The sequence below is a fragment of the Salvelinus alpinus genome, chromosome 32 (genome assembly GCF_045679555.1).
Source record: "Salvelinus alpinus chromosome 32, SLU_Salpinus.1, whole genome shotgun sequence".
Taxonomy (NCBI): domain Eukaryota; kingdom Metazoa; phylum Chordata; class Actinopteri; order Salmoniformes; family Salmonidae; genus Salvelinus; species Salvelinus alpinus.
This window is the reverse complement of record NC_092117.1, coordinates 30,703,326-30,731,246: the sequence shown is the minus strand read 5'-3', so window position 1 is coordinate 30,731,246 and position 27,921 is coordinate 30,703,326. Positions and strand designations below refer to the sequence as shown.

The 27,921-nt window shown below is 44.4% G+C and overlaps 1 protein-coding gene across 1 annotated transcript in view; it reads left to right on the top strand.

Moving 5' to 3' along the window:
- Positions 1–27,921, top strand: part of LOC139562217 (adhesion G protein-coupled receptor B3-like) — a 72,611-nt gene that overhangs the window by 18,351 nt on the left and 26,339 nt on the right. Inside the window, exons 2-4 of the mRNA XM_071379705.1 lie at positions 17,160–17,310; positions 24,324–24,393; positions 26,623–26,689. Coding sequence (XP_071235806.1) covers positions 17,172–17,310; positions 24,324–24,393; positions 26,623–26,689 — 276 coding nt within the window. The 5' untranslated portion in view covers positions 17,160–17,171. The remainder of the gene's footprint in view (positions 1–17,159; positions 17,311–24,323; positions 24,394–26,622; positions 26,690–27,921) is intronic.

Genomic DNA, 27,921 nt, shown 5'->3' with positions numbered 1-27,921 from the left:
TTACAGTTACAGGGTCACTGGGGGCCTAGAAGTACATCCACATATTACAGTTACAGGTCACTGGGGGCCTAGAAGTACATCCACGTATTACAGATACAGGGTCACTGGGGGCCTAGAAGTACATCCACTTATTACAGTTACAGGGTCACTGGGGGCCTAGAAGTACATCCACATATTACAGATACAGGGTCACTGGGGGCCTAGAAGTACATCCACTTATTACAGTTACAGGGTCACTGGGGGCCTAGAAGTACATCCACATATTACAGTTACAGGGTCACTGGGGGCCGAGAAGTACATCCACTTATTACAGATACAGGGTCACTGGGGGCCTAGAAGTACATCCACTTATTACAGATACAGTCTCACCGGGGGCCTAGAAGTACATCCACTTATTACAGATACAGGGTCACTGGGGGCCTAGAAGTACATCCACATATTACAGTTACAGGGTCACTGGGGGCCTAGAAGTACATCCACATATTACAGTTACAGGGTCACTGGGGGCCTAGAAGTACATCCACTTATTACAGATACAGGGTCACTGGGGGCCTAGAAGTACATCCACATATTACAGTTACAGGGTCACTGGGGGCCTAGAAGTACATCCACATATTACAGTTACAGGGTCACTGGGGGCCTAGAAGTACATCCACATATTACAGTTACAGGTCACTGGGGGCCTAGAAGTACATCCACGTATTACAGATACAGGGTCACTGGGGGCCTAGAAGTACATCCACTTATTACAGTTACAGGGTCACTGGGGGCCTAGAAGTACATCCACATATTACAGATACAGGGTCACTGGGGGCCTAGAAGTACATCCACATATTACAGTTACAGGGTCACTGGGGGCCTAGAAGTACATCCACTTATTACAGTTACAGGGTCACTGGGGGCCTAGAAGTACATCCACATATTACAGATACAGGGTCACTGGGGGCCTAGAAGTACATCCACATATTACAGTTACAGGGTCACCGGGGGCCTAGAAGTACATCCACATATTACAGATACAGTCTCACCGGGGGCCTAGAAGTACATCCACATATTACAGATACAGTCTCACTGGGGGCCTAGAGTCACTATTTGTCTAACATTTCTGTTATGCTATGCTCACAGTAGCTAGATATTCCTATGAATAATTGTTCTGGTCAGTGCTCTGCTTTTATGCGTCTATTGTACTGCAGTAGTTGAGTTATGATATGAATGTTCACTTTAAAGGACTAGTCCTCATAAATATGAAAGCATGAAGTCGGACTTGTTAAAACAGACAAATCAGAGGCTTTATGAAATGGTGGTAGTGGTTGTGGTGATGGTGATGGTGTGGTGATGGTGGTGGTGATGGTAATAGTGGTGGTGATGGTGATGGTGATATGGTCGTGATGGTGGTGGGGGTGGTGATGGTGGTGGTGAAGGGTGGTGGTGGTGGTGGTGGTGCTGGTGGTGGTAATGGTGGTGGTGGTGATGGTGGGGGTAATGGTGATGGTGGTGGTGGTGATGGTGATTGTGATGTAGTGGCGGTGGTGGTGATAATGGTGATGGTGATGGTGGTGGTGGTGGTAATGGTGGTGGTGGTGGTAATGGTGATTGTGAAGGTGGTGGTGTTAATGGTGATGGTGATGGTAATGGTTGTGGTGGTGGTGATGGTGATGATGGTGGTAATGGTGATGGCAGTGGTGTTAATGGTGATGGTGATGGTAGTGGTTATGGTGGTTGTGACGGTGATGGTGATGGTAGTGGTAGTGGTTGTGGTGGTGGTGATGGTGTTGGTGGTAATGGTGGTGGTAATGGTGGTGGTAATGGTGGTGATGGTGGTGGTGGTACTGGTGGTGATGGTGATGGTAGTGGTGGTGGGGATGGGGGTGGTGGTGGTGATGGTGGTGGTAATGGTGGTACTGATGGTGGTGGTGATGGTGATGGTGGTGGTAATGGTGGTACTGATGGTGGTGGTGATGGTAATTGTGTTGGTAGTGGTGATGGTAATTGGGTTGGTAGTGGTGATGGTGATTGTGATGGTAGTGGTGGTGGTGATGGTGGTGGTAATGGTGATGTGTGGTGGTGGTGGTAATGGTGATGGTTGTGGTGGTACTGATGGTGATGGTGGAGGTAATGGTGATGGTGGTGGTGATGGTGATTGTTATGGTGGTGGTGGTGATGGTGATGGTGATGGTAATGGTGGTACTGATGGTGGTGGTGGTGGTGATGGCTGGTGGTGGTGATGGTGTTTGGGATGGTAGTGGTGGTGGTAATGGGTGGTAATTGTGATGTGGGGGTGATTGTGATGGTAGTGGTGGTGGTGGTGGTGATGGTAGTGTTAATGGTGATGGTGATTGTGATGGTAGTGTTAATGTTGATGGTGATGGTGATGGATGTGGTTGTGGTAGTGGTGATGTGATGGTAGTTGTGGTGGTGATTGTGATGGTGATGGTAGTGGTTGTGGTGATTGTAGTGGTGATGGTGATGGTGATGATGGTAATGTTTTTGGTGGTGGTGATGGTGGTGATGGTAATGGTACTGGTTGTGGTGGTGGTGATGGTGGAGGTTGTGGTTGTGGTGGTGATGGTGATGGTGATGGTAATGGTGGTGATGGTAATGGTTGTGGTGGTGATGGTGATGGTGATGGTAATGGTGGTGATGGTGATGGTAATGGTAGTGGTGGTGATGGTGGTGATGGTGATGGTAATGGTTGTGGTGGTGATGGTGATGGTGATGGTGATGGTGATGGTAATGGTTGTGGTGGTGGTGATTGTGATGGTGATGGTTGTGGTGGTGGTGATGGGTTGGGGGAAATGTACATTACACCCCTGAATAAAAAAGTGATTCTGACATATTAAAGCTGACAGGCCGTTACTAAATGGTTGTTAGACTTGTATTATACTGTAGTGCAACACATGGAGTCTGGTTGCAGGTAACAGGATTAACATTGAAGGTAAAAAGTACAGCAGTCATTTAGAGCGACTATCTTTTTTGAGGTAGTGTCGTCAGTCAGACTAAGAAGTCCTTACCCAGCAAGCAAAGCTGTAAACAGGTTGAAATCTGAAGTGATTGTAATTACGTAATTTCAAACAGTTCTACCACTGCGTTCCTTGATGTTTATTAGCTGGAATTGGAATATCAGTGTACTTCCTGAATTGACTGAATCAAAATGGCATCAATCCCAACCCTGCTAGCTGGGCAGCACCTTAATGTTTTCTAGTGGCAGTACTCAGTCAAGGGGTTCTTCACTGCTCTTCACACACACACACACCAACCCTTCCCCATCCTCTGTCCAGTAGAAGCTCAGAGCCCCACCAAGGTTAAGTAATGAGGGTAACTCAACCTTAGCCTCTCTGCCCAGTTCCATCTACGTACGCATATCTTCAAAATCCTCCCAGGTTTCCAGTGTGAAATGTCCCTCCTTCCTTATTTCCTCCCTCATCCTCCCTTCCTTCTGTCCTCCCTTCTCCCTTCTTCATACTCCATCTCTTCCTCTTCCTCTTCCCCTCCCTCCCTCCCTCCCTCCCTCCCTCCCTCCCTCCCTCCCTCCCTTCCTCCCTCCCCCCCTTCCCCCCTCCCTCCCTCCCTTCTCTTTCTTCCATCCTCCCTCTTCCTCCCTCCCTCCCTCCCTCACTCCCTCCTCCTCCCCCCTCCCTCCTCCCTTCTCCATACTCCATACTTCTCCCCCTTCCCTCCTCCTCCCCTCCACTCCCTCCCTCCTTCTCCTTCCCTCCTCCTTCCCTCCCTTCTCTCTCCATTCTCTGTCCTTCGTCCTTCCTCCCTCCCTGACCTAGGACTTTTTTCTTACATCAGACAATAGTCCCTTGTCCTGACATTCAACATGGAGCCCAAGGCAACGTTACCACATGTAGTCATCTCTACCTCTAAATCCAAACCTGCCCAGTCCTCTTGATTCCTCCTCTGACATTGATCAGTAGATGATCTCAGGTAAACCCAGTTAAAGGCCCGTCCCTTAACTCCCTTAAAACAACAAATGGGCAGTTTGACCACTTGGTTTACTATAATATGGCTGGAAATATCAGAGGGAGACTGTTAGTACTGTGTCTTGTTGTGGTTACTATATACCAGGGTGTAGGAATGCAACATGTTAATACTGTGTCTTGTTGTGGTTACTATATACCAGGGTGTAGGAATGCAACATGTTAGTACTGTGTCTTGTCGTGGTTACTATATACAAGGGTGTAGGAATGCATCATGTTAATACTGTGTCTTGTTGTGGTTACTATATACCAGGGTGTAGGAATGCATCATGTTAGTACTGTGTCTTGTTGTGGTTACTATATACAAGGGTGTAGGAATGCATCATGTTAATACTGTGTCTTGTTGTGGTTACTATATACAAGGGTGTAGGAATGCAACATGTTAGTACTGTGTCTTGTTGTGGTTACTATATACAAGGGTGTAGGAATGCATCATGTTAATACTGTGTCTTGTTGTGGTTACTATATACAAGGGTGTAGGAATGCAACATGTTAGTACTGTGTCTTGTTGTGGTTACTATATACAAGGGTGTAGGAATGCAACATGTTAGTACTGTGTCTTGTTGTGGTTACTATATACCAGGGTGTAGGAATGCAACATGTTAGTACTGTGTCTTGTTGTGGTTACTATATACAAGGGTGTAGGAATGCAACATGTTAGTACTGTGTCTTGTTGTGGTTACTATATACCAGGGTGTAGGAATGCAACATGTTAGTACTGTGTCTTGTCGTGGTTACTATATACCAGGGTGTAGGAATGCAACATGTTAGTACTGTGTCTTGTTGTGGTTACTATATACCAGGGTGTAGGAATGCAACATGTTAGTACTGTGTCTTGTTGTGGTTACTATATACCAGGGTGTAGGAATGCAACATGTTAGTACTGTGTCTTGTCGTGGTTACTATATACCAGGGTGTAGGAATGCAACATGTTAATACTGTGTCTTGTCGTGGTTACTATATACCAGGGTGTAGGAATGCAACATGTTAGTACTGTGTCTTGTCGTGGTTACTATATACCAGGGTGTAGGAATGCAACATGTTAGTACTGTGTCTTGTTGTGGTTACTATATACAAGGGTGTAGGAATGCAACATGTTAGTACTGTGTCTTGTTGTGGTTACTATATACCAGGGTGTAGGAATGCAACATGTTAGTACTGTGTCTTGTCGTGGTTACTATATACCAGGGTGTAGGAATGCAACATGTTAGTACTGTGTCTTGTTGTGGTTACTATATACCAGGGTGTAGGAATGCAACATGTTAGTACTGTGTCTTGTTGTGGTTACTATATACCAGGGTGTAGGAATGCAACATGTTAGTACTGTGTCTTGTCGTGGTTACTATATACCAGGGTGTAGGAATGCAACATGTTAATACTGTGTCTTGTTGTGGTTACTATATACCAGGGTGTAGGAATGCAACATGTTAGTACTGTGTCTTGTTGTGGTTACTATATACCAGGGTGTAGGAATGCAACATGTTAGTACTGTGTCTTGTCGTGGTTACTATATACCAGGGTGTAGGAATGCAACATGTTAGTACTGTGTCTTGTTGTGGTTACTATATACCAGGGTGTAGGAACACTTCATGACACACTCCTGACATGCTTTTATGACGTACATTGTGACATCAGTAAATACCACTGTTCTGTTCCACGTCCTCTGCACTGCTTTCTAAATGGACCTCAGCTCTGCTGAAATGACCAGTTAGTCCAGGGCTGATTGAACCTTTTAGTTGGAGCTCCCTTCATTGAACAGGATTCCTGCACCCCCCCCCCCCCCCCCCCCACTCATCTTATCCTTTTTACGGCAGACCTGGTCCCTGCTTCCTCTCGTTCCCCTGTCACCATGGATACCAACACATTAGACTCAACTTCTCCCGGCAATTTGCCTTTCTAAAGGGCACCATGTACTCTGGGTCTTATTCTCCATCGCTCCTTCCATCCATCCATCCCTCCATCCATCCATCCCTCCATCCCTCCTTCCATCCATCCATCTATCGATCCATCCATCCCTCCATCCCTCCCCATCCATCCATCCATCCATCCATCCATCCATCTATCGATCCATCCATCCCTCCATCCCTCCCCATCCATCCATCCATCCCTCCATCCATCTATCGATCCATCCATCCTTCCCCCATCCATCCATCCATCCCTCCCCATCCATCCCTCCATCCATCTATCGATCCATCCATCCCTCCATCCCTCCCCCATCTATCCATCCCTCCCACCCTCCCCATCCATTCATCCCTCCATCCATTCATCCATCCATTCATCCTTCCCCCATCCATCCATCCCTTCCTCCCCCATCTATCCATCCCTCCCTCCCTCTCCCATCCATCCATCCAGCCATCCAGCCATCCATCCATCCATCCATCCATCCATCCATCCATCCATCCATCCATCCATCCATCCATGCACTCTGTTGCTCTTATGCTGCCTCTATACATTCTAGTGTTGTTAGTAGGTGTTTCTAGATATACTCTATGGACATAGTGTTGTTAGTAGGTGTTTCTAGATATACTCTATGGACATAGTGCTGTTAGTAGGTGTTTCTAGATATACTCTATGGACATAGTGCTGTTAGTAGGTGTTTCTAGATATACTCTATGGACATAGTGCTGTTAGTAGGTGTTTCTAGATATACTCTATGGACATAGTGTTGTTAGTAGGTGTTTCTAGATATACTCTATGGACATAGTGCTGTTAGTAGGTGTTTCTAGATATACTCTATGGACATAGTGTTGTTAGTAGGTGTTTCTAGATATACTCTATGGACATAGTGTTGTTAGTAGGTGTTTCTAGATATACTCTATGGACATAGTGTTGTTAGTAGGTGTTTCTAGATGTACTCTATGGACATAGTGTTGTTAGTAGGTGTTTCTAGATATACTCTATGGACATAGTGTTGTTAGTAAGTGTTTCTAGATATACTCTATGGACATAGTGTTGTTAGTAGGTGTTTCTAGATATACTCTATGGACATAGTGTTGTTAGTAGGTGTTTCTAGATATACTCTATGGACATAGTGTTGTTAGTAGGTGTTTCTAGATATACTCTATGGACATAGTGTTGTTAGTAGGTGTTTCTAGATATACTCTATGGACATAGTGTTGTTAGTAGGTGTTTCTAGATATACTCTATGGACATAGTGTTGTTAGTAGGTGTTTCTAGATATACTCTATGGACATAGTGCTGTTAGTAGGTGTTTCTAGATGTACTCTATGGACATAGTGTTGTTAGTAGGTGTTTCTAGATATACTCTATGGACATAGTGTTGTTAGTAGGTGTTTCTAGATGTACTCTATGGACATAGTGCTGTTAGTAGGTGTTTCTAGATATACTCTATGGACATAGTGCTGTTAGTAGGTGTTTCTAGATATACTCTATGGACATAGTGCTGTTAGTAGGTGTTTCTAGATGTACTCTATGGACATAGTGTTGTTAGTAGGTGTTTCTAGATATACTCTATGGACATAGTGTTGTTAGTAGGTGTTTCTAGATGTACTCTATGGACATAGTGTTGTTAGTAGGTGTTTCTAGATATACTCTATGGACATAGTGTTGTTAGTAGGTGTTTCTAGATATACTCTATGGACATAGTGTTGTTAGTAGGTGTTTCTAGATATACTCTATGGACATAGTGCTGTTAGTAGGTGTTTCTAGATATACTCTATGGACATAGTGTTGTTAGTAGGTGTTTCTAGATGTACTCTATGGACATAGTGCTGTTAGTAGGTGTTTCTAGATGTACTCTATGGACATAGTGCTGTTAGTAGGTGTTTCTAGATGTACTCTATGGACATAGTGTTGTTAGTAGGTGGATGGACGAGAGTTTCACTAGGTTACCACTGAGGTTACCACTAGGTCAATCAATGAAGTTACCACTAAGGTTATAACTGAGGTTACCACCCGGTTACCACTGAGGTGACCACTGAGGTTACCAACAGGTTAATCAATGTGGTTACCACTAGGTTACTACTGAGGTTACCAATGAGGTTACCAATGAGATTACAACTGAGGTTACTACTAGGTTAATCAATTAGGTTACCAATGAGGTTACTACTGAGGTTACTACTGAGGTTACCAATGAGGATACTACTGAGGTTACCACTAGGTTACCACTAGGTTACCAATGAGGTTACTACTGTGGTTACCAATGAGGTTACTACTGATGTTACCACTAGGTTACCAATGTGGTTACCAATGAGGTTACTACTGTGGTTACCAATTAGGTTACTACTGTGGTTACCAATTAGGTTACTACTGAGGTTACCAATGAGGATACTACTGAGGTTACCACTAGGTTACCACTAGGTTACCAATGAGGTTACTACTGAGGTTACCAATTAGATTACCAATGAGGTTCTCAATGAGGTTACCACTAGGTTACCAATGAGGTTACTACTGAGGTTACCACTGATGTTACCACTAGGTTACCATTGAGGTTACCATTGAGGTTACCACTAGGTTACCACTGAGGTTACCACTAGGTTACCATTGCGGTTACTACTGAAGTTACCACTAGGTTACCACTGAGGTTACCACTGCAGTTTCCACTAGGTTACCAATGAGGTTACTACTGAAGTTACCACTAGGTTACCACTAGGTTCCCACTGAGGTTACCAATGAGGTTAGTACTGGGGTTACCGCTAGGTTACTACTGAGGTTACCACTGAGGTTAGTACTGAGGTTACCACTAGGTTACCACTGAGGTTACCAATGAGGTTAGTACTGAGGTTACCACTAGGTTACTACTGAGGTTACCACTGAGGTTACCACTAGGTTACCACTGAGGGTACTACTGAGGTTACCACTAGGTTACCACTAGGTTACCACTAGGTTACTACTAGGTTACCACTAGGTTACCACTAGGTTACCATTGAGGTTACCACTAGGTTACCACTAGGTTACTACTGAGGTTACTACTGAGGTTACTACTGAGGTTACTACTGAGGTTACCATTGAGGTTACCACTGAGGTTACCACTAGGTTCCCACTGAGGTTACCAATGAGGTTAGTACTGAGGTTACCACTAGGTTACCATTGAGGTTACCACTAAGGTTACCACTAGGTTACCATTGAGGTTACCACTAGGTTACCATTGAGGTTACCACTAAGGTTACCACTAGGTTACCACTGAGGTTACCAATGAGGTTAGTACTGAGGTTACCACTAGGTTACCATTGAGGTTAATACTGAGGTTACCACTAGGTTACCACTGAGGTTACCACTAGGTTACCACTAAGGTTACCACTAGGTTACCACTGAGGTTACCAATGAGGTTAGTACTGAGGTTACCACTAGGTTACCATTGAGGTTACCATTGAGGTTACCATTGAGGTTACCATTGAGGTTACCACTAGGTTACCACTAGGTTACCACTAGGTTACCACTGAGGTTACCAATGAGGTTAGTACTGAGGTTACCACTAGGTTACCATTGAGGTTACCATTGAGGTTACCACTAGGTTACCACTAGGTTACCATTGAGGTTAATACTGAGGTTACCACTAGGTTACCACTGAGGTTACCAATGAGGTTAGTACTGAGGTCACCACTAGGTTACCACTGGGTTACCACTGAGGTTACCATTGAGGTTAATACTGAGGTTACCACTAGGTTACCACTGAGGTTACCAATGAGGTTAGTACTGAGGTCACCACTAGGTTACCACTGGGTTACCACTGAGGTTACCAATGAGGTTACTACTGAGGGGATGGATGGATCAGAGATACACTAGTTTACCACTGAGATCAGATTTGGGCTGCCTGTGTAAACTCAGCCACTGTGCCATACTAAATGTGGCCCAGGTCACAGAGAGACAAAGTCACCATTCCAGACTGATATGGGGAAATGAGGTTTGTTGTTGGTGTTGACAGTAACACTGATTAGTGTATGATGAAACCATTTCTCAGCCATACATGGTCCCGTGTAGCTCAGTTGGTAGAGCATGGCATTTGCAACGTCAGGGTCACAGTTGTGCGTTCGATTCCCACGGGGAACCAGTATGAACAAAACTGTATGCACTCACTAGATGAATCCATACACATTCCCCCCATACAAACACACACTTAAATGTGTTCTTCAACATCCAGTTCTGCAGTAGGAACATTCTCACAAAGCACATCATATGGCTTACTGTCCCTAAGTGCTATGTCAAGAGTAACCCCCATGTAATTAGAATATTTAATAGGATCTCTATGATAACCCCCATGTAATTAGAATATTTAATAGGATCTCTATGGTAACCCCCTTCACAGCTTCATCAAAGCAGTGCTTTCAGACCAGAATGAACATCTTGATCTCTCCTATCTGAGGCACCGGGTGGTAGGGTTGGCTTCCCTACGATGCTAACTGGACTTTTACCTGTCAGTGAAAGATGAATCATCAAATATCCAATCTGTTGCTATACACGTACCTTTGATGCCATCCGTCCTTTAACTTGCAGGGAAGGATTCAGCACGTCAGGGTTTTACATCATGTTAATAACTATGTCTTGTTGTGGTCACTGTATACAAGGCTTGTGCATTGAATTTAAGAATTCATTAGGACCTACTCTTGACGTACATTGTGGGCCTTTAAAGCCGTGAGTCTACAGTACTGCCAGCCTCCCTCTGTTCATCCCGCCAGCCTCCCTCTGTTCATACCTCCAGCCTCTCTCTGTTCATCCCTCTGGCCTCTCTCTGTTCATCCCTCCAGCCTCTCTCTGTTCATCCCTCCAGCCTCTCTCTGTTCATCCCTCCAGCCTCTCTCTGTTCATCCCTCCAGCCTCTCTCTGCTCATCCCTCCAGCCTCTCTCTGTTCATCCCTCCAGCCTCCCTCTGTTCATCCCTCCAGCCTCTCTCTGTCCATTCCTCCAGCCTCTCTCTGTTCATCCCTCCAGAATCTCTGTTCATCCCTCCAGACTCTCTGTTCATCCCTCCAGACTCTCTGTTCATCCCTCCAGACTCTCTGTTCATCCCTCCAGCCTCTCTCTGTTCATCCCTCCAGACTCCCTCTGTTCATCCCTCCAGACTCTCTGTTCATCCCTCCAGACTCTCTGTTCATCCCTCCAGACTCTCTGTTCATCCCTCCAGCCTCTCTCTGTTCATCCCTCCAGCCTCTCTCTGTTCATCCCTCCAGCCTCTCTCTGTTCATCCCTCCAGACTCTCTGTTCATCCCTCCAGACGCTCTGTTCATCCCTCCAGCCTCTCTCTGTTCATCCCTCCAGTCTCTCTCTGTTCATCCCTCCAGACTCTCTGTTCACCCCTCCAGATGTCCTTGTTCACCACAGGCAGATCAGACACCTGTCACTATTTTGTCACCTTCTAGTCACAAGGATGTCTGACACATCTCTTCCTCCAGCTGTCTGACATTTTCTCCTCTCTCGGGTCCTTGACAACTCAAGAGCTGCGATGTCATACTTACTGTTCCACCACTTGTTCACAGTGACCGGTTTTACTTGAATATTTAAGAAACAGTAGTTCTACCATTTCATGACAATAACAGAACAGAGAATGTGTGTCATGGTAACGTGTGCATTGAGGAAACCAACCGTGGTAGTTTTTTATTTCAGATGCAGTAGTCATACCAATGCATAATGTAAAAGAACAGAAAGAACCATTGCAACTGAAATGCATGTATTGAGTTAAAAGAAACTAAATGTTGTTTGACATTGTTCTGGTAATTGGCCCTGGGATGTAAGGCATCTGTCACTTTGAATCTACAGTGCCGACGTCACTTCCACAGTGTTAGGCTGTTTTGATGTTTAGTTTTATCCCGGCTTACACAGGCCTATGTGCCAATTAGTAATAACAGCGGCTGTATTACCACCCTGTAGCATCACTGCGTTCAACGCCCACCATATTAAACTGGAAATAGGCTTAGATGCAGACCAAACCTTTGAAAAGAGCATATGCATATTTACATGTTAGAGCTGAGCTTTAAGGCTTCTTAATATTGAGTCCCAAATGGCATCCTATTCCCTACATAGTGCTCTACTTTACCCATGGGCTCTGGTCAAAGGTAGTGCACTATATAGTGAATAGGGTGCCATTTGGGAGTCCATCAATGTGAAGGAGCCATACAGTTCAGCTCTAACATGTAAATATGCATGTGTCATTTTCAAAAGCTTTCGTCTGCCTTTAAGCCTATTTCCAATATCAATAAGGTGGGCGTTCAAAGCATTGACATTGTATGTTTCACCATGCGTGTGATGCAGCCAGAACAACAAAAGCTGTGTGAATGGTGTGTGATGCAGCCAGAACAACAAAAGCTGTGTGAATGGTGTTTCATGCAGCCAGAACAACAAAAGCTGTGTGAATGGCGTGTGATGCAGCCAGAACAACAAAAGCTGTGTGAATGGTGTGTGATGCAGCCAGAACAACAAAAGCTGTGTGAATGGTGTTTCATGCAGCCAGAACAACAAAAGCTGTGTGAATGGCGTGTGATGCAGCCAGAACAACAAAAGCTGTGTGAATGGCGTGTGATGCAGCCAGAACAACAAAAGCTGTGTGAATGAAGTGTCATGCAGCCAGAACAACAAAAGCTGTGTGAATGGTGTGTGATGCAGCCAGAACAACAAAAGCTGTGTGAATGGTGTGTGATGCAGCCAGAACAACAAAAGCTGTGTGAATGGTGTGTGTGATGCAGCCAGAACAACAAAAGCTGTGTGAATGGTGTGTGATGCAGCCAGAACAACAAAAGCTGTGTGAATGGCGTGTGATGCAGCCAGAACAACAAGAGCTGTGTGAATGGCGTGTCATGCAGCCAGAACAACAAAAGCTGTGTGAATGGCGTGTGATGCAGCCAGAACAACAAAAGCTGTGTCCTATCAGTAAGTAGTGTGCAGGGCCAGATCAGATGGCTGTCTTGGGAGGTTTCACGTGTGCTTTGAAGCGTCCTTTTTCTTTGTGCGCACACACACACACACACACACACACACACACACACACACACACACACACACACACACACACACACACACACACACACACACACACACACACACAGTCACACACAGTCACACACACACACACACAGTCACACACACACACACACGTGCACACACACGGTAGCATTAGCATGTCAATAAGACACACAGCCTCGTCCAGGTAATGTTGGATAAGAAGAAAACATAATTATATCAACACTATTTGAAATGGAGATTGGTATTCTGGTATCATCTCTGGAGGTGGCTGTCTCAGCCGTGAAATACAGGTCCCGTCCAAAATGGCACCCAAAGGGCACATAGGGTTCTGGGCAAAAGGAGTGCACTATAAAGTGTGCGATCTGGGATGCAGCTTTAGACTAACAAAGAGGTTCATTATCATGTTCTCTTGGTGTTTCCTTAACAAACACATCTTTAAACTGTAACTCTGTGGATGGTACACTGGTTTGCAACTACACACACACAACTACACACACCACACTCTGATAGGTAGTGTGATCAGATGTGAGGTCTTTGCCTACTCTACCTCAGATGACATCCCAGGGAGGATTCCTGGGGGGAAATCAGAATACAGCAATCTCTTTTTAATTAGTTTGAATAAGGTCATGTCTTTCTGTTTCGATTTGTTTTCTAAATACATCTGACATGACGAGCTCACACCAAACAAATGGGGTTATTAAGTTATTTGATTTAACCTTTATTTAGGCAGAAGGAGCCCCATTGAGACCAAGGTCTATTTTTTGAGGGAGCCCTTCATATAGTCCAATAAATGACCTAAAATGTCAGGGAGCGTAGGAAACACACACAGATAAATATAAAGATGAATGGGTTCCATACCCTCCTTCCAAAAACACATATTGCATGTCTTCCTGCTCATCTCCTCGAACTGAGAAAACATGACTCTATTTTAAATGATAGTGATGCAAACTGGGAGGTATAGGGAGATCACATGACATAGTATTGGTGTGCTGTCTCTTTCTATAGCAGGCAGTTGTATAAGAGTTCAAAAGAGGACGATGTGCAGGCATGCATGAATTCAGGGAAAACATTTGCCAGCCGCGTCCACAAAGGCGTGATTAAAATCCCTCCTGGCCATGGGTAAACATCCTTTCATTTTCTCACATGGCCTGAACATGGGTTAGTCAGTATCTCCAGTGGCTTCCGTCAACATTAAAGGTGCACTCTGCAATATATACTGCTGTTCATTGGTCATTTCAATGAAAGCATCTCCAGCCCCGTCCCTCAGCTTAATGGCAAACTGCGTGACGGGGCTGCAGTTTTTGTTGTTTTTTGAATGAAGTAGCTTTTCTAATTGAAGAGGATGGATGTGTTGAATGTTAATCTAATCCCTCTACGGTACAGTACAGTGTGGAAGTCTTGGATTTGGAAGGAGCTGACACATGCTCAACTGTTTCCCCTGCTTTGCCTAATAACACTCGGATTACCACAGCTCAAAAACAGGAAATACAGAAACCATAGTGTGTCTGAATTGACATCCTCTCACTACCCACTGTACATGTCACTTCCCTTTCACCAAGCTTATTAAGGCTACTTCTTAATTCACTAAGCCTCTTTTTCATGGATTCACGCCCAAATTCAGGATGTTGCTTTATCTGCTTAGAGGAAGAATAGTGATGGACAAGCACACACACACACACACACACACACACACACACACACACACACACACACACACACACACACACACACACACACACACACACACACACACACACACACACACACACACACACACACACACACACACACACACACACACACACACACACACACACACACACACACACACAGTTTTGTATTGCTATCCTTGTGGGGACCAAATAATTGATTCCCAACCAAAATCATATTTTCCCTAACCCCTAACCCTAACACTAACTCTAACCTTAACCCAAAGCCTAACCTTGACTCCAAACCCCTAACCCTAAAACTATACGTACTGTAACCCTAACTCCTACCCCTAACCCTTACCCTCAACCTAACACTAACCCCTAACCAGGTAAAGGTTGAGCTGACAAGGTAAAAATCTGTCGTTCTGCCCCTGAGCAAGGCAGTTAACCCACCGTTCCCCGGGCACCGAAGACGTGGATGTCGATTATGGCATCCACGTCTTCTTTATGGCATCCACGTCTTCATGTTCTCTCACCCTCTCCAGACCGGTCGGATGTACAATATCGAAACGGGGCAGAAAGTTGCAATAGGCTCGGGCAACCCTAGGTTTGATAACAGCATAAACAGAAACCCTCTTAATTAAACCTAACCATAATTATAACCCTAAACCTAAACCTAACCCCTAACCCTAACTCTAAACCTAACCATAATTATAACCCTAAACCTAAACCTAACCCCTAACCCTAACCCTAAACCTAACCATAATTATAACCCTAAACCTAAACCTAACCCCTAAGCCTAAAATAGCATTTTTCCTTATGGGGACCAGCAGATACTTACCCCATCCCCGAATTTTCCTTGTTTTACTGTCCTTGTGAGGACTTCTGGTACCAACAAGGATAGTTAAACAAACATACACACACACACACAAACACTCCCGTGTAGATAGCTTGACCTTGCTTCACGTGCCTTCCTGTTCGATCACTAGCATACTAATGAGTGTGTGCTCCAGGCAGAGAAATGCAGAGCCATGGCTTTTGTGTCAGTCAGTCAGTCAACCTGGTTCTCTGGCTCCCAATCTGATCATTAGTAGTAATGCTGTCTGTCTGTCTGTCTGTCTGTCTGTCTGTCTGTCTGTCTGTCTGTCTGTCTGTCTGTCTGTCTGTCTGTCTGTGTCTGTCTGTGTCTGCCTCTCTCTCTCTCTCTGTCTGTCTGTCTGTCTGTCTGTCTGTCTGTCTGTCTGTCTGTCTGTCTGTCTGTCTGTCTGTCTGTCTGTCTGTCTGTCTGTCTGTCTGTCTGTCTGTCTGTCTGTCTGTCTGTCTGTCTGTCTGTCTGTCTGTCTCTGTCTGTCTGTCTGTCTGTCTGTCGTTCCTGTTGCTGCAGTCATGGGATTCTAACCAACGCTCTTATTCACTTAATGTTTAGGACAGGGTACCATTACTGTTCAGGACAGGGTACCATTACTGTTCAGGGCAGGGTACCATTACTGTTCAGGACAGGGTACCATTACTGTTCAGGACAGGGTACCATTACTGTTCAGGGCAGGGTACCATTACTGTTCAGGACAGGGTACCATTACTGTTCAGGACAGAGTACCATTACTGTTCAGGACAGGGTACCATTACTGTTCAGGACAGGGTACCATTACTGTTCAGGGCAGGGTACCATTACTGTTCAGGGCAGGGTACCATTACTGTTCAGGACAGGGTACCATTACTGTTCAGGACAGGGTACCATTACTGTTCAGGACAGGGTACCATTACTGTTCAGGACAGGGTACCATTACTGTTCAGGACAGGGTACCATTACTGTTCAGGGCAGGGTACCATTACTGTTCAGGGCAGGGTACCATTACTGTTCAGGGCAGGGTACCATTACTGTTCAGGACAGGGTACCATTACTGTTCAGGGCAGGGTACCATTACTGTTCAGGGCAGGGTACCATTACTGTTCAGGACAGGGTACCATTACTGTTCAGGACAGGGTACCATTACTGTTCAGGACAGGGTACCATTACTGTTCAGGACAGGGTACCATTACTGTTCAGGACAGGGTACCATTACTGTTCAGGACAGGGTACCATTACAATATGTATTTGTCTAACTAACCAATATACCATTTAGCAGAAGCGTTATATATGTATGCTGGAGTTGTATGCAGTTGTAGTGCTCATGGCAAACGGATAATATATTAATGGAGTGTAGTACAATCTTTGGTTTATAAGGTATTATGTAGAATGAAAGTGCAGTTCAGATCTACTGTGTTTTATACCTGAGTAGAATTGTTGTATGATACTGTGCTGCTTTTGTGACTGCTTTTATGTGATCAAACTGTGGTGCATTATGGGAATCTCAGAATTGACACAGTCAATTCTTCTAATAATCTTAGGTCCATATGTGCTGATCTAGGATCAGGTCCTTCTCGTCCATATAACCTCATTCATTATGATCTAAAAGACTAAACGGATCCTATATTAGCTCTTCCACTCTGAGACGCTTTGTGAATACAAGTCTAGGAAGTTGATGTTGTCGGCCATTGCTGTCCCGCTCACTCATGTTCTTCACAAGGTTTTACCATCCAGAACCTCACTGTCCCTTTTCTTCGTCATCAACAGGGTGTCTGTACCATGACCACAGCATTCCTTCACTTCTTCTTCCTGGCGTCGTTCTGCTGGGTCCTGACGGAGGCTTGGCAGTCCTACATGGCCGTCACTGGGAAAGTCCGCACCAGGCTCATCAGGAAGAGGTTCCTCTGTCTGGGATGGGGTGAGTGTCTCTGTCTGGGATGGGGAGAGTGTCTCTGTCTGGGATGGGGAGAGTGTCTCTGTCTGGGATGGGGTGAGTGTCTCTGTCTGGGATGGGGTGAGTGTCTCTGTCTGGGATGGGGTGAGTGTCTCTGTCTGGGATGGGGAGAGTGTCTCTGTCTGGGATGGGGAGAGTGTCTCTGTCTGGGATGGGGTGAGTGTCTCTGTCTGGGATGGGGAGAGTGTCTCTGTCTGGGATGGGGAGAGTGTCTCTGTCTGGGATGGGGAGAGTGTCTCTGTCTGGGATGGGGAGAGTGTCTCTGTCTGGGATGGGGAGAGTGTCTCTGTCTGGGATGGGGAGAGTGTCTCTGTCTGGGATGGGGTGAGTGTCTCTGTCTGGGATGGGGTGAGTGTCTCTGTCTGGGATGGGGAGAGTGTCTCTGTCTGGGATGGGGAGAGTGTCTCTGTCTGGGATGGGGAGAGTGTCTCTGTCTGGGATGGGGTGAGTGTCTCTGTCTGGGATGGGGTGAGTGTCTCTGTCTGGGATGGGGAGAGTGTCTCTGTCTGGGATGGGGAGAGTGTCTCTGTCTGGGATGGGGTGAGTGTCTCTGTCTGGGATGGGGTGAGTGTCTCTGTCTGGGATGGGGAGAGTGTCTCTGTCTGGGATGGGGTGAGTGTCTCTGTCTGGGATGGGGAGAGTGTCTCTGTCTGGGATGGGGAGAGTGTCTCTGTCTGGGATGGGGAGAGTGTCTCTGTCTGGGATGGGGAGAGTGTCTCTGTCTGGGATGGGGAGAGTGTCTCTGTCTGGGATGGGGTGAGTGTCTCTGTCTGGGATGGGGAGAGTGTCTCTGTCTGGGATGGGGAGAGTGTCTCTGTCTGGGATGGGGAGAGTGTCTCTGTCTCTGTCTGGGATGGGGTGAGTGTCTCTGTCTGGGATGGGGAGAGTGTCTCTGTCTGGGATGGGGAGAGTGTCTCTGTCTGGGATGGGGTGAGTGTCTCTGTCTGGGATGGGGTGAGTGTCTCTGTCTGGGATGGGGAGAGTGTCTCTGTCTGGGATGGGGTGAGTGTCTCTGTCTGGGATGGGGAGAGTGTCTCTGTCTGGGATGGGGAGAGTGTCTCTGTCTGGGATGGGGTGAGTGTCTCTGTCTGGGATGGGGTGAGTGTCTCTGTCTGGGATGGGGAGAGTGTCTCTGTCTGGGATGGGGTGAGTGTCTCTGTCTGGGATGGGGAGAGTGTCTCTGTCTGGGATGGGGTGAGTGTCTCTGTCTGGGATGGGGTGAGTGTCTCTGTCTGGGATGGGGTGAGTGTCTCTGTCTGGGATGGGGAGAGTGTCTCTGTCTGGGATGGGGAGAGTGTCTCTGTCTGGGATGGGGAGAGTGTCTCTGTCTGGGATGGGGTGAGTGTCTCTGTCTGGGATGGGGAGAGTGTCTCTGTCTGGGATGGGGAGAGTGTCTCTGTCTGGGATGGGGAGAGTGTCTCTGTCTGGGATGGGGAGAGTGTCTCTGTCTCTGTCTGGGATGGGGAGAGTGTCTCTGTCTGGGATGGGGTGAGTGTCTCTGTCTGGGATGGGGAGAGTGTCTCTGTCTGGGATGGGGTGAGTGTCTCTGTCTGGGATGGGGTGAGTGTCTCTGTCTGGGATGGGGAGAGTGTCTCTGTCTGGGATGGGGTGAGTGTCTCTGTCTGGGATGGGGAGAGTGTCTCTGTCTGGGATGGGGAGAGTGTCTCTGTCTGGGATGGGGTGAGTGTCTCTGTCTGGGATGGGGAGAGTGTCTCTGTCTGGGATGGGGAGAGTGTCTCTGTCTCTGTCTGGGATGGGGTGAGTGTCTCTGTCTGGGATGGGGAGAGTGTCTCTGTCTGGGATGGGGTGAGTGTCTCTGTCTGGGATGGGGTGAGTGTCTCTGTCTGGGATGGGGTGAGTGTCTCTGTCTGGGATGGGGAGAGTGTCTCTGTCTGGGATGGGGTGAGTGTCTCTGTCTGGGATGGGGAGAGTGTCTCTGTCTGGGATGGCGTGAGTGTCTCTGTCTGGGATGGGGAGAGTGTCTCTGTCTGGGATGGGGAGAGTGTCTCTGTCTGGGATGGGGTGAGTGTCTCTGTCTGGGATGGGGTGAGTGTCTCTGTCTGGGATGGGGAGAGTGTCTCTGTCTCATAGGTCATGACTCTGAAATGTCTTGGTCTCTCTCTATTGGTTCGTAGCTCTGTTCTTTAATGCGTCTAATTATCTCTCTGCCCCTCCCTTTTCAATTCAATTCAATTCAATTCAAGGGGCTTTATTGGCATGGGAAACATGTGTTAACATTGCCAAAGCAAGTGAGGTAGGTAATATACAAAAGTCAAATAAACAATACAAATTAACAGTAAACATTACACATACAGAAGTTTCAAAACAATAAAGACATTACAAATGTCATATTATATATATGCAGTGTTGTAACAATGTACAAATGGTTAAAGCACACAAGTTAAAATAAATAAACATAAATATGGGTTGTATTTACAGTGGTGTTTGTTCTTCACTGGTTGCCCTTTTCTTGTGGCAACAGGTCACAAATCTTGCTGCTGTGATGGCACACTGTGGAATTTCACCCAGTAGATATGGGAGTTTATCAAAATTGGATTTGTTTTCGAATTCTTTGTGGATCTGTGTAATCTGAGGGAAATATGTCTCTCTAATATGGTCATACATTGGGCAGGAGGTTAGGAAGTGCAGCTCAGTTTCCACCTCATTTTGTGGGCAGTGTGCACATAGCCTGTCTTCTCTTGAGAGCCATGTCTGCCTACGGCGGCCTTTCTCAATAGCAAGGCTATGCTCACTGAGTCTGTACATAGTCAAAGCTTTCCTTAAGTTTGGGTCAGTCACAGTGGTCAGGTATTCTGCCACTGTGTACTCTCTGTTTAGGGCCAAATAGCATTCTAGTTTGCTCTGTTTTTTTGTTAATTCTTTCCAATGTGTCAAGTAATTATCTTTTTGTTTTCTCATGATTTGGTTGTCTTCATCTGGGATGTTGTTGTCTCTGTCGTCCTCCTGTCAGCTAGGTTCTGTGTTGCAGTGCTCCATTCCAACTCTCCTAGGGATGTGTACATGGACTTCCCTTGGGCTGTAGGGAGATTGACTAGCTAGCCTGGTGGTGGTTTCCTCATAGGAGTTCCATTTACACATCCCTAGAAGAGTTGGAATGGAGAGAGCAACTCAGCACTGCAACACAGAACCTAGCTGACAGGAGGACGACAGAGACAACAACATCCCAGATGAAGACAGAGAGAGGTGAAGAGAAAAATAGGGACATTCAAAAGAGAGAGAGAGAGAGAGAGAGAGAGAGAGAGAGAGAGAGAGAGAGAGAGAGAGAGAGAGAGAGAGAGGGAGAGGGAGAGGGAGAGGGAGAGGATGCAGGCTGCTAGACTCATCCATTGTAGCGTCTCTGTAGACTCATCCATTGTAGCGTCTCTGTAGACTCATCCATTGTAGCGTCTCTGTAGACTCATCCATTGTAGCGTCTCTGTAGACTCATCCATTGTAGCGTCTCTGTAGACTCATCCATTGTAGCGTCTCTGTAGACTCATCCATTGTAGCATCTCTGTAGACTCATCCATTGTAGCATCTCTGTAGACACATATATTGTAGCATCTCTGTAGACTCGCCCGTTGTAGCATCTCTGTAGACTCGTCCGTTGTAGCATCTCTGTAGACTCGTCCGTTGTAGCATCTCTGTAGACTCGTCCGTTGTAGCAGCTCTGTAGACTCGTCCGTTGTAGCATCTCTGTAGACTCGTCCGTTGTAGCATCTCTGTAGACTCGTCCGTTGTAGCATCTCTGTAGACTCGTCCGTTGTAGCATCTCTGTAGACCCGTCCGTTGTAGCATCTCTGTAGACTCGTCCGTTGTAGCATCTCTGTAGACTCGTCCGTTGTAGCATCTCTGTAGACCCGTCCGTTGTAGCATCTCTGTAGACTCGTCCGTTGTAGCATCTCTGTAGACTCATCCATTGTAGCATCTCTGTAGGCTCGGCCATTGTAGCATCTCTGTAGACTCATCCATTGTAGCATCTCTGTAGACTCATCCATTGTAGCATCTCTGTAGACACATATATTGTAGCATCTCTGTAGACACATATATTGTAGCATCTCTGTAGACTCTTCCATTGTAGCATCTCTGTAGACTCATCCATTGTAGCATCTATGTAGACTCATCCATTGTAGCATCTCTGTAGACTCATCCATTGTTGCATCTTTGTAGACTCATCCATTGTAGCATCTATGTGGACTCATCCATTGTAGCAGCTCTGTGGACTCATCCATTGTAGCATCTCTGTAGACTCATCCATTGTAGCATCTATGTGGACTAATCCATTGTAGCATCTCTGTGGACTCATCCATTGTAGCATCTCTGTAGACTCATCCATTGTAGCAGCTCTGTAGACTCATCCATTGTAGCAGCTCTGTAGACTCATCCATTGTAGCATCTCTGTAGACTCATCCATTGTAGCATCTCTGTAGACTCATCCATTGTAGCATCTCTGTAGACTCATCCATTGTAGCATCTATGTAGACGCATCCATTGTAGCATCTCTGTAGACTCATCCATTGTAGCAGCTCTGTAGACTCATCCATTGTAGCATCTATGTAGACTCATCCATTGTAGCATCTCTGTAGACTCATCCATTGTAGCATCTCTGTAGACTCATCCATTGTAGCATCTATGTAGACTCATCCATTGTAGCATCTATGTAGACTCATCCATTGTAGCAGCTCTGTAGACTCATCCATTGTAGCAGCTCTGTAGACTCATCCATTGTAGCAGCTCTGTAGACACATCCATTGTAGCATCTATGTAGACTCATCTATTGTAGCATCTCTGTAGACTCATCCATTGTAGCATCTCTGTAGACTCATCCATTGTAGCATCTCTGTAGACTCACCCATTGTAGCATCTCTGTAGACTCTTCCATTGTAGCATCTCTGTAGACTCATCCATTGTAGCAGCTCTGTAGACTCATCCATTGTAGCAGCTCTGTGAGGATACGATACTGTCAGGAACATGGGTTTGTTTTCTATGGAAGTATGAGTCAACAGTTATGAAACTTATGTGAAGAACCAATACAATCCTCAAGCATCAACATTACATGTTGCCTTTTGTACTGCAGGTGTTCAGTATAATCTAACGTCTCTGTGGGGTTTATAGTTTATAGTAAGAATTGATTTGCTGGTCTTGTTCAGATTGTAAATATTAGCTTCTTTTTTTACAGTAAATCAAGCAGCGTTGGTGTGTGTGCTTAGCGTGTGTTTACATGAGCGTGTGTGTAGATCAGAGCTCTGGAGGCCAGGTGATTTATGCTCCGTACATTAGGAGCCCATTTACCTCTTCAGCACTGGGAGAGACGAGTGGACGACCACAAGGTCTCCGCCCCCAGCATCAGGAAATGTGACTGCATCAGTAAATCCTTCCCAGGCTGGGTGTCTCTGTGTGTGTGTGTGTGTGTGTGTGTGTGTGTGTGTGTGTGTGTGTGTGTGTGTGTGTGTGTGTGTGTGTGTGTGTGTGTGTGTGTGTGTGTGTGTGTGTGTGTGTGTGTGTGTGTGTGTGTGTGTGTGTGTGTGTGTGTGTGTGTGTGTGTCGGCCATGCCGAGATGGAAGGTGTTTCTATTCCAGGATGGAATGCAACAATCCATAACAGAGATCCATATTGAGGTGGTGTAGAGGGGGAACAAGCCCCACGTACTAGAGAGAGGGAAATCCCCTGTAGTCCCTAGTAGGGCTTGTTTTCATTGTGTTACTGTGTGTGTAGGTAGCACTGCTCTTAAAGCTAGAATACTACATTGAAACAATAACAAAGTGGTCACCCCTCTGTTTTGGAAAAAGAAAGTTGAGGGATGGGCCTGAAGAAATGTAACCACATTCAAATTCATAGATGTAGCTACAGATGTAAGGACTGACCATCCATGAAATCAAGTTATGAAATATAGTTTTTGGGGCGGCAGGTAGCCTAGTGGTTAGAGCGTTGTGTCAGTAACCAGAAGGTTGCTTGATCGAATCCCTTAGCTGACAAGGTAAAAATCTGTCGTTCAGCCCCTGAACAAGGCAGTTAACTCACTGTTCTCCGGTAGGCCGTCATTGTAAATGTGAATTAATTCTTAACTGACTTGCCTAGTTTAATTTAAAAAAAACGTTTTTAACCGGGGACATTTTGCGTGTGCGGCGACCATGATAACCACTACACTAAACTGCTGGCTGAAGCAGCTACAAGGAGTTAACTGAATTTTACTGATATTATTTGCATTTAAATTAACTCCCATTATGAGGCATTCATGAAAAGCAAAGTTCTCTGTTACACATCAGGTATTTCTCACGTGTCAGAGATCTCTTGTGGACCCAGTTTTGAACCGGAGACATATCTGGTGTGAGTCAAACATGAAAACCACTTCTCTACTGAAACTGATAGCTCAAGAATCTGCAAGAAGTAATACGAATTTCACTGATATTCTTTGCATGTATTTGAATTCCCATAATGAGGTATCTCTGTTACAAATCAGGTGCTTCTCGCATGTATCAGAGAGATCTGTTTTTGCACCGGGGCCCTTCTCGTGTGAGGCGAACGTGATAACCACTACACTACGGAAACTGCTGTTTGAATTAGTAAACAGAATCATTTTCTGAGGCTATATAGTGTTTGTTTACATTTACATTGTGTACAAACATTGGGGTAAATCATACTTATATTCTGGGTTCTGATGAGGTACGACAGTTGAACTAAGCTCATGAGGAATTTATAAGTTATAGTTCTTCAAGAATCAATGGGTACATATCATTAATTTATAAAAACCAAAAATGGATCTAGCAACTAAGGATTCTATCTTTAAATACACTAAGCTTCTTATCAGGACTGGAGTTCTATCTGCAGAACTCTGCCTCTATGGAGCTGATGATGAAGGAGATGGTTAACCTGCACATCCTGTATCACATCCTGTATGACGGCTGTACGGCACGATGAAACAAGCATTCAGAACTACCTGACTTATTGTTCATGTATTCATTCTTCTCTTTTTCAGGATTACCTGCCTTAGTGGTTGCCGTCTCAATGGGATTCACCAAAGCAAAAGGCTATGGGACACCTCAATAGTATGTTTCTCTCACTTCTTTCTACCTATAAGTCACCTTGGTAGCTCTGATATTTTGGTAAAGATTATAATGTATAACGTGTGGCATTTGCTCATGGTAATCACTGTCTATATCCCAAAATGCAATTGTTTTAATTTGTAAAGCCTCATACTAATTGTGTCAATTTAAATCAGAAGTTTCATTTCCGGAAATGTTGGTAAATTAGCTTTTATTGTTAAAAGAATTTATGAACGATACTGGTAGGTTTTTTAACTAACTAATCATGGCATGGTCTTGTTCAATGGCAAAGGAGAGCCTCACACTCTAGGAGTTGAATAACCAACGTTTGACAGACAAGCTGTGTTCATCAGGGCATAATGACAAACACTGCAGGTCACTACTTTATATACTTTGAAAGGACACACACAGGTGTCTGTAATCAAGGGGTTATTCAATGACACATGTATTTGTTTCAAATCTATCACATGATGGTTTCATTTCAGAGAGACAAAGAATCATGTGTTTTTTGCTAAACTGTCACGTTCGTCATAACGATGAGACCAAGGCGCAGCGTGATTGGAATACATTCTTCTTTATTAAACGAAGAACACTTAAACAAACTAACAAAACAACAAAACGAACATGAAGCTATAAACAACTAGTGCTGACATGCAACTACACATAGACAACTACCCACACAGACAGGTGGGAACAGGCAACCTAAGTATGGTTCTCAATCAGAGACAACGATAGACAGCTGCCTCTGATTGAGAACCACACCCGGCCAAACACAAAGAAATACAAATCATAGAAAAAGGAACATAGAATGCCCACCCAAATCACACCCTGAACAAACCAAAATAGAGACATAAAAAGCTCTCTACGGTCAGGGTGTGACATAAACGCTATACATCCGCCTCACTCAGATAAATAAGTAGTTATACTAGGTTTTACAGAGTCAAATGTAACAAATAACTACATTTTTAATAAAGAACTTTACTAATGTTACATTTGTGACATCATTGTATTACAAAAATGTAAAATAATAATAATAGTATTGCTTCTTTAAATCAGAACAACAGTTTTCAGCTGTGCTAACATAATTGCAAAAGGGTTTTCTAATGATCAATTAGCCTTTTAAAATTATAAACTTGGATTAGCTAACACAACGTGCCATTGGAACACAGGAGTGATGGTTGCTGATAATAGTCCTCTGTACGCCTATGTAGGTATTCCAAACAGCCGTTTCCAGCTACAATCAAAAATCTCCCGTTTCCAGCTACAATAGTCATTTACAACATTAACCATGTCTACACTGTATTTCTGATCAATTTGATGTTATTTTAATGGACAATGGCTTTTCTTTCAAAAACAAAGACATTTCTAAGTGAGCCCAACCTTTTGAACGGTAGTGTATATGTAAAACATTTACATTTGACGTTTGAGTCATTAAGCAGATGCTCTTATCCAGAGAGACTTACAGGTGGTGCCTTCATCCTAAGACAGCTAGGTGGGACAACAACATATCACACTTAAAGATATTTCATTCCATCTAAACAGTGGATATATATCGCGTTTTGCAAAAAATATTGTTTTATTTCACCTCTAAAATCTATGAATTAAACACATCTGAGAGCAGTAATACGTTAAACACACATGAAGGTACCCACATGCAATGACTTCTGATGAAAAACACAAATGTGAAAACTTGGTTAGCTAGGCTAGGGTGAACCCTACAAACCTGACAAACCCCCAAGACAACCCCAGTTGGCATTTTTAAAAGATTCTGACAATCCCCCATTTCCTCCTGAGTTGTGTCCCAGCTGAATACTAGTACATAAACAATGTTTTAAAACTCTCGTTAGCATTTTATTCCCCAGTAAAACTTTCTGAAGCAGAACCACAGCATATGCTAGTGCTCCCTTGACACTGGAGGATAACACCACTGTATGCAGCTGTGCACCATTAAGTTGATGTGATTCTGGGGTTTCATTTCTTTGTGGGAGTTGGTTCGCTAGCTGATGTCTCCTCTCCTCCTCTCCGCTCCTCTCCTCTCCAATCCACTCCTCTTCTCTTCTCCTCTCCGCTCTTCTCCCCTCTTCTCCTCTCCTCTCTTCTCCACTTCACTCCACTCCACTCCTCTCCTCTTCTCTTCTCCTCTCTTCTCCTCTCCGCTCTTCTCCTCTCTTTTCCTCTCTGCTCTTCTCCTCTCTTCTCCTCTCCTCCTTTCCTCTCATCCTCTCTCTACAGCTGCTGGCTATCTCTAGAAGGTGGTCTCCTGTATGCCTTTGTTGGACCGGCAGCAGCAGTGGTTCTGGTATGTATTATAGTATTACAGTACTGCTGATTAAAGTGCATATTATAGTATTACAGTACTGCTGATTAAAATACATATTATAGTATTATTTTACAGCTGATTACAGTGCATAGTATAGTATTACAGTACTGCTGATTAAAGTATGTATTTTATTATTACAGTACTGCTGATTACAGTGTGTTTTATAGTATTACAGTACTGTTGATTAAAGTATGTATTATATAATTACAGTACTGCTGATTAAAGTACATATTATATAATTACAGTACTGCTGATTAAAGTACATATTATATTATTACAGTACTGCTAATTAAAGTATGTATTTATTATTACAGTACTGATAATTACAGTATGTATTTATTATTACAGTACTGCTGATTACAGTGCGTTTTGTAGTTTTACAGTACTGTTGATTAAAGTATGTATTACAGTACTGCTGATTAAAGTATGTATTATAGTAGTACAGTACTGCTGATTAAAGTATGTATTATAGTAGTACAGTACTGCTGATTAAAGTATGTATTATAGTATTACAGTACTGCTGATTAAAGTATATATTATAGTATTACAGTACTGCTGATTTAAAGTATGTATTATAGTATTACAATACTGCTGATTAAAGTATGTATTATAGTATTACAGTACTGCTGATTAAAGTATGTATTATAGTATTACAGTACTGCTGATTAAAGTATATATTATAGTATTACAGTGCCTATCTGCTCATTAAAAGGGAGAAGGCTTGCAGTATCATTGTATGTCTAGGTTAAGTACTATTCAAGGTTGAAGGTGTCTTAATTATCCCAAACATAATATTGGTTTACAGGCAGGATGAGCATACAGTACAAACAATACATACAATACATACAGTACATACAGTACATACAATACATACAGTACATACAGTACATACAGTACATACAATCACATATAAAACATAGACACGAACATAGGCTACTCATTCGTTGCCTTGTTGGTTATTCATGTAAATGTAGTGTTTGCTGAAAGAAAGGTTCATTCTTAGTATTTACTACAATCACTGTCTACACTCTTAGTATTTACTACAATCACTGTCTACACTTTTAGAAAAAAAAGGTGCTCTCTAGGACCTAAAAGATTTTCGGGGCTGTGCCCATTGAAGAACCCTTTGAAGAACCCGTTTGGGTTCCAGTGAAAAAACCTTTCCGCAGAAGGTTCTACAGTGAACTCAAAAGGGTTCTACCTGGAACCAA